Source organism: Manihot esculenta, chromosome 15 (assembly GCF_001659605.2).
Source record: "Manihot esculenta cultivar AM560-2 chromosome 15, M.esculenta_v8, whole genome shotgun sequence".
In the NCBI taxonomy this organism is placed as follows: Eukaryota; Viridiplantae; Streptophyta; class Magnoliopsida; order Malpighiales; family Euphorbiaceae; genus Manihot; species Manihot esculenta.
The window spans coordinates 25,758,311-25,765,394 of record NC_035175.2 but is presented as its reverse complement, the minus strand read 5'-3'; the positions used below and the strand labels follow the sequence as shown (position 1 = coordinate 25,765,394).

The following is a 7,084-nucleotide window of genomic DNA, read 5'->3' as shown; positions in this document are numbered from 1 at the left end:
ATAAAGTAATTATTAAAACTAAAACATTCGAGGGTATAGAATTATTAAATGCAGGAAAGACTTTAATATTTGAATAATGGAAAAATGGTACATGATCACAAAAGCCAAAAAAAAAAAAAAAAAAAAAAAAGATAGTTGAAAACATGTTGGGAAGTGTGCATCACGGTGAGCATTGCATCTTTGGATGAAACAACAATGGTGAAGTTGGGTTTGGTAGAACAAAGTTTCAGGAGTTTAGTCTCTAATCATAATTAATAATTCATCAACTAAAAACCAACCATGGTTAATAAAGAAGTTGGAGTTACTATTTTCTTTTCCTTGTGTCATCACTCATCACCATTACTCGCACAGGTTAGAGAGAGAGAGAGAGAGAGAGAGAGAGTGTCTGTGTCTCTGTGTGTGTGTGAGTGAGTGAGGTTTCAGAGAATCAAATGCTTTCTACAAAGATATCCCATTTGTTATTGTCTGATATCTAACGCAAAGAAGAAAAGAAAAGAAAAAGGCTACAATTCCTACAAATCAGAACTTGTTTGACAGCTGAAAAGGCTAAGCAAAAGTTCTGTTACTGCCACTCTCTCTCTCCCTCTCCTGTAATAAACAGGGAAGGAGGCAAAGAAGAAAAGAGAAGAATCTTGGCTTCCCATCTGAAAGGTAAATTCTTTTACATTTTCTTCTTCATCGCCACATGGTTTTGTATCTTGCATTCACTTTCTATTATCCTTGTACATTTTCTGCTTACTTTGTTGAGTTTCTGTGAGCTCAATTGATTGAGTCCCTGTCTATGTTGGAAGTTCGTTTCTTTTCACCATTAGATGAGAGATGAATAGGTTTATGCATTGGATCTTTTGTAGTTAATTCTGATAAATCTTGCTGTGTGAAATAAACCTTCTTCTCTCTTTTGATGTATATTCTGGGTTTATATGATTAGATACTTAGGTAATTTCTTCACTCCTTTCTTTTCCTCCTTATATTTATAATCTGGGTATATTCCATTTCTATTAAAAATTTCTGCACTTCTTCAAAGTTCAGTTATCGTGGAGTATGCTAAAATTAGTGTTGGGTTTTATAACATGCGAGTTTTCTATCTCTTAATTTTCGTTTCAATATCCTTTGGTTTTCTGGAGAGCGGGAGATCCATTTTAGGAGAAGAGCCTCAGTCTACAACTGGTAGATTACTAATTTTTTGTGCAGTTGACGAGTATAAGGATTGTATACGTTATTTTGGTTCTCAAGTCCGTCTCTTGAGTTGTGAGAGTATAACTTTAAGAAGCTTTATTGGGTTTTTAGTGAGTTCGTAGGAATAATGTTGCATTCCACCAAAGTTCCAAAGTTCCACATAAGGAGAAAGTGGATTTTTGGAGTAATCAGTTGTTTTGAAATTTACAGTAATAGTCTCTTTGCAGTCTTCCAAGCATAACTTGCATTGTTTGCACTGATTCTATTTAGTATGATTCCTTGTTTCCTTTTTTCTCCCCTCCAGACCGTGACAATTCTTCAATTCAAGTAAAGCAATTTATCTTTGTGTAGATCAGAGATTCCTTGTTGATTCTCAAGATGGTTTCAAGGTCATACTCAAACCTCTTGGATCTTGCTTCTGGTGAGTCCCCGACTTTTGGTCGTGAGAGGAAGAGACTCCCTAGAGTGGCAACTGTTGCTGGAGTATTATCTGAGCTAGAGGACGAAAATAGCAACAGTGTTGGCTCTGATGCTCCCTCATCTGTCTCTCAAGAACGGATGATCATTGTGGGAAACCAGCTTCCCCTTCGGGTACATCAAAGTCCTGATGGAAATGGAGAATGGTGCTTTAGCTGGGATGAAGATTCTCTTCTCTTACAACTCAGAGATGGTCTTGGAGAAGATGTAGAAGTTATCTATGTTGGTTGTCTTAAAGAAGAGGTCGACCCCAGTGAGCAAGATGATGTAGCCCAAACATTGCTTGAATCTTTCAAATGTGTTCCGGCTTTTATCCCTCCTGAACTTTTTAGTAAATACTATCATGGATTCTGTAAACAGCATTTGTGGCCTTTATTTCACTACATGCTCCCTCTATCACCAGATCTTGGTGGCAGGTTTGATAGGTCACTTTGGCAGGCTTATGTTTCTGTGAACAAGATATTTGCAGACAAAGTAATGGAAGTGATCAGCCCTGATGATGATTATGTGTGGGTTCATGACTACCATTTGATGGTTTTGCCGACATTTTTGAGGAAGAGGTTTAATAGAGTAAAGCTTGGGTTCTTCCTCCATAGTCCATTTCCATCATCTGAAATATATCGTACTCTTCCTGTTAGGGATGAACTTCTGAGAGCACTTCTCAATGCTGACCTTATTGGCTTTCATACTTTTGATTATGCAAGGCACTTCCTCTCTTGCTGTAGTAGGATGCTTGGTCTTTCTTATCAGTCTAAGCGAGGTTACATAGGTCTCGAGTATTATGGTCGCACTGTCAGCATAAAGATTCTGCCTGTTGGGATTCATATAGGCCAACTCCAATCAGTGTTGAATCTTCCTGAGACAGAATCGAAGGTTGCAGAGTTACATGATCAGTTTAGAGGTCAAACTGTCATTCTTGGCGTTGATGACATGGATATTTTTAAAGGAATCAGCTTGAAACTTTTGGCCATGGAGCAACTGCTCTTGCAACATCCTGATAAGAGGGGTGAAGTTGTTCTGGTTCAAATTGCAAACCCAGCAAGAGGCCGAGGACGTGATGTGCAAGAGGTTCAATCTGAAACCAAGGCCACTGTGAGGAGGATTAACGAGATATTTGGAAGACCAGGATATGCTCCAGTAGTTTTAATTGATACCCCACTCCAATTTTATGAGCGCATTGCTTATTATGTCATTGCAGAATGTTGTCTTGTTACTGCAGTAAGGGATGGGATGAATTTAATACCCTATGAGTATGTTATATGCCGGCAAGGAAATGATAAGCTGGACGAGACATTGGGGCTAAACACATTTGATCCAAAAAAGAGCATGCTGGTTGTTTCGGAGTTTATTGGATGCTCTCCATCATTAAGTGGGGCAATTCGAGTAAATCCATGGAACATTGATGCTGTGGCTGAAGCTATGGATTCTGCTCTAGTAATCCCTGAGCCAGAAAAGCAGATGCGACATGAGAAGCACTATAGGTATGTTAGTACGCATGATGTTGCATATTGGGCTCGTAGCTTTTTGCAGGACCTTGAAAGGGCTTGCAGGGATCATGTGAGGAGGAGGTGTTGGGGAATTGGATTTGGTTTAGGTTTTCGGGTAATTGCTTTGGACCCAAATTTCAGGAAACTTTCAGTTGAACACATTGTTTCGGCTTATAAGAGGACAAAGCATCGTGCAATTCTTTTGGATTATGATGGAACTATGATTCTTTCAGGTTCGATTAGTACTGCTCCTAGCACAGAGGCTGTTGGAATCTTGAACAATTTATGTAGAGACCCAAAGAATGTGGTTTTTGTTGTCAGTGGGAAGGACAAGGAGACTTTAGCTGAATGGTTTTCTTCTTCTGAAAAGCTTGGGATTGCAGCAGAGCATGGTTATTTTGTAAGGTACAACTTTTTCCTCCCTTTTCTCTCTATCTAATCTTGTTCTCCTACTTAGAAATGTAATGTTTACTTTTAGATTCCCAATATCTCAGTTACTGCTCAAATTTCAGTTATCAGTAGAAGAAAAGGGCAAAATTTTGTGCTGGGCTCCAATATTATACTTGTAATGTTTGCAATGTAAAAACATGGTGAAACAATTTGATTTCTTAATATTCCCAACAATCCTTATAATTCTTAAACATGATATGTTGGAATTGGATGCAAATACTGAAGCACATCAAGAAGCTATTGAATAAGTAATTGGACAGCATCTGTTACAAGTTCTAATTCAATTGCCACTGAATTCAGATAGTTGATTTGTCTGCTTTGGAATAAAAAATATGAAGATGTTTGAAATCAACATTTACAAATGATGCCACTTTTTACAGGTTTCTGACCTCCAAAAGGAAAACCTCCAAATACTAAATTGAATTCCTATTATAAGATCAAGAAAAAAGGCATGTGGGATTGAGATATTAACTGTTAACGTAAGATTAACACATGAACTAAAAGATGTTATAATTGTTTATTTACTCTGCAAGTTGAGTTTATCTTCATGTACAGGCCAAATCATGATGTAGATTGGGAAACATGTGTCTCAGTGCCAGATTTTGATTGGAAACAGATTGCTGAGCCAGTAATGAAATTATATACTGAAACAACTGATGGTTCGGCCATTGAGACCAAAGAGAGTGCTCTAGTATGGAATTACCAATATGCAGATCCAGATTTTGGTTCGTGCCAGGCTAAGGAGCTTCTAGATCATCTAGAAAGTGTTCTTACAAATGAGCCAGTTTCAGTCAAGAGTGGCCAACACATAGTAGAAGTTAAACCTCAGGTTAGTGCTACAGTAACTTCTCAGTCTTCATTGATACGACTTTTTCTTATTCCAATCCTGTATCTTCTCTTCCAAATAATCAAAAAGGAAATCTGCTGTATGCATATTTGCTTACGTCATCTTAAATCACTAAGACCACACAATGCTCATCTTATAGTTATGGTTTATATAACAATGTATTTCCACATTGGCTATACTCATCTTGTAGTTACATTTTGGTTTTCTCTGTACTAAGGCAGTCATTGCTGAATTTTTATTAGGGAAATTAATTATTTAGTCCATGTGGCATGACAACTCACTAGTTGGTCTCCCTATTTTGAAAAATGTATTAAAACGTATTGACTTTTAAAAAGTCTACTAATTAGTCTCTCCATTAATTTTAGCTGTTAAATATTGCAAAAAAGTCTAAAATGTTCCTGATATGGATGGACTTATTAGTAGATTTTTTTAAAATATGAGGAACTAACTAATGAATTTTTCAAAAGCATAGGAACTAAACAGTAAAATAGTTAACAGCTAAAATTAATAGAGAGACTAATTAGTAGACTTTTTAAAACATCAAAAATGTTTCAATACACTTTTCAAAATAGAGGGACCAACTAATGAGTTTTGTCATACTATAAAGACTAAGTATTAATTTTCTTTTTTAATTATTGAGTATACACGTCAATACTGTAGCAAACCCATTACTTACATTACATTTTGTTGATATATCGCATGTGAGATTGGTCGTGTTAGCTTTCATGAAGCCATGAAAGTCAAGAGATTCATGGTCGAATACTCAAGAAGCTTAGGGCAATGGTTCAGTTTTAAAGTAGACTTTATTGGGGAAATTATACGGTGCCTTTTATTAATTTAAAAAAAAAAAAATTCTTTGAGGTGTGAGAGGCAATCAGTCCTAGGTTGTGAAGCTCAGATTTGAAGCCTAAACTGTTTTAATTAAGTTCACTTTCCGTAATTCACTCCGGCGAACATTTCTGAAAACCCAACTTCTTGTATTATTTGTCTGTTTACAATACACAAGTATTCTTTACTTGTCTAATTTCTCCTCATTTACATCATTTCACAAGGTCATATTAACTGCTTGTGCTACAGTGCAGCTTTAGATATCCAATTTCTAATACTTGTGATCGATATTGTGTTACCACTTGGCAGGGGGTGAACAAAGGTCTGGTGGCGCAGTGTCTCCTGGAAACAATGCAAAAGAAAGGAATGCTTCCTGATTTTGTTCTGTGCATTGGGGATGACCGATCTGATGAAGACATGTTTGAGGTGATAATGAGTGCAAGGGCAGGCCCCTCTCTTTCCCCAGTTGCTGAAGTTTTTGCTTGCACTGTTGGCCAAAAACCTAGCAAGGCTAAGTACTACTTGGAAGACACGTCTGAGATTTTGAGAATGCTGGAAGGCCTGGCCAATGCTTCAGAGCTGGCTGCCCGAAGCTCTCCACCAATCGGCGCAAAGACTGATCATTGATACAGAGTAACTCATTGGATCTTCCTGTGTTTATTGATTGTTTATGTGATTTGAGTATTTCGTGTAGTCTAGACTTTTGGGGTTTTATATGGTTGGGGGTGAAATTGAGGTTTGGTGGTTTTAGGTCTTTGGCATGTTTATTTATTTTTGTCCAAATTATGTTGCATAGTAATTATAGTTTTCTCAAACTGATGGTGCCTCTTAGTCTCTTCTAGAAATTATCTGTTTGTTCATATATATACATATGTTTTTATTGAAGGTAATGATAAAGGTTTCTAGAATCTATTAAGGTCCCATGACCGTTATACGTCAGCGCTTAGAGCACAATAATTCAGACTTTGAATTTGATAAAATTCTTTTTGTTAGTTTATTTATTTTTTCGAATTGAAGTGATTAAAGTCTTGAACTTGCCCTTTTAATTGAAATAAAATTTTAATTACAAAATTCAATAAATTTAAACATAGCTAAGAAAGCATTCTAAATTTGAACATTGTCCTCTTGAAGAAAGCAAAGAAGATGAGATAGAAAGCACGGTTGCAAATCAATTCCAAAAAATTCCAGTTGTCGCTACAATAGTCTATTCCAAAAAATTCAAGTTGTCGCTACAATAGTCGAAAAGGACGACTTGGAGATGAGTACGTGTATATCGATTATTTTTTGTCGATTCAAAAATAAATTATTTTGAGCAAGGTGGAATTTAAACGTGTATAAGGAAGTATACTTTTTTAACAATTTGAAGCACATAAAAATTGAAACATTCTTTAAACACGCTAACTACAAAAGTTGAAATCCTATTCCAAATCATATTAAATCAAATTTCTATATTATATAGAAATAAGGTATTTGAGAGGAAAAAAAAAACTATATTTGAAAAGTACAGGGACATGCATGAGAAATTGTTTATAATACTTTATAAATCAGTAAGCAATAGAATAATCAAGCTTGGAGTGCATGAGGACCTACCAAAAGATTTGAACACGAATTAAAAGGGTCAAAAAGAAACAAAGAGATGCAATACACGACCTCCAACTCATTTGGAGCATGCAACATCTGTTTTGGTTGTATACCCATTTAAATCGAATTGCATTTTGGAATAACTTTGTTATGTATATTTTAATGGACTTATTTAAAGTTATTTTAGGCTTATTTTAAGTAGAAAATTTGTGCATTTCAAGAGGAGAAAGAATTCTAC

The 7,084-nt window shown here is 36.0% G+C and overlaps 1 protein-coding gene across 2 annotated transcripts; it reads left to right on the top strand.

Moving 5' to 3' along the window:
- The first annotated feature begins 301 nt into the window (after nt 1–301).
- On the top strand, nt 302–6,175 carry LOC110602420 (alpha,alpha-trehalose-phosphate synthase [UDP-forming] 5). Of its 2 annotated transcripts, none has more exons than XM_043951246.1 (4): nt 302–651; nt 1,528–3,545; nt 4,146–4,419; nt 5,575–6,175. In XM_043951246.1, exons 2-4 carry the CDS (start codon nt 1,555–1,557, stop codon nt 5,890–5,892), a joined length of 2,583 nt encoding a protein of 860 aa, XP_043807181.1. In that variant the 5' UTR covers nt 302–651; nt 1,528–1,554; the 3' UTR covers nt 5,893–6,175. The 2 variants fall into 2 exon arrangements, with proteins under 2 accessions (XP_043807181.1, XP_043807180.1); XM_043951245.1 differs by having other exon boundaries at nt 1,481–3,545.
- Nucleotides 6,176–7,084: the final 909 nt, after the last annotated feature.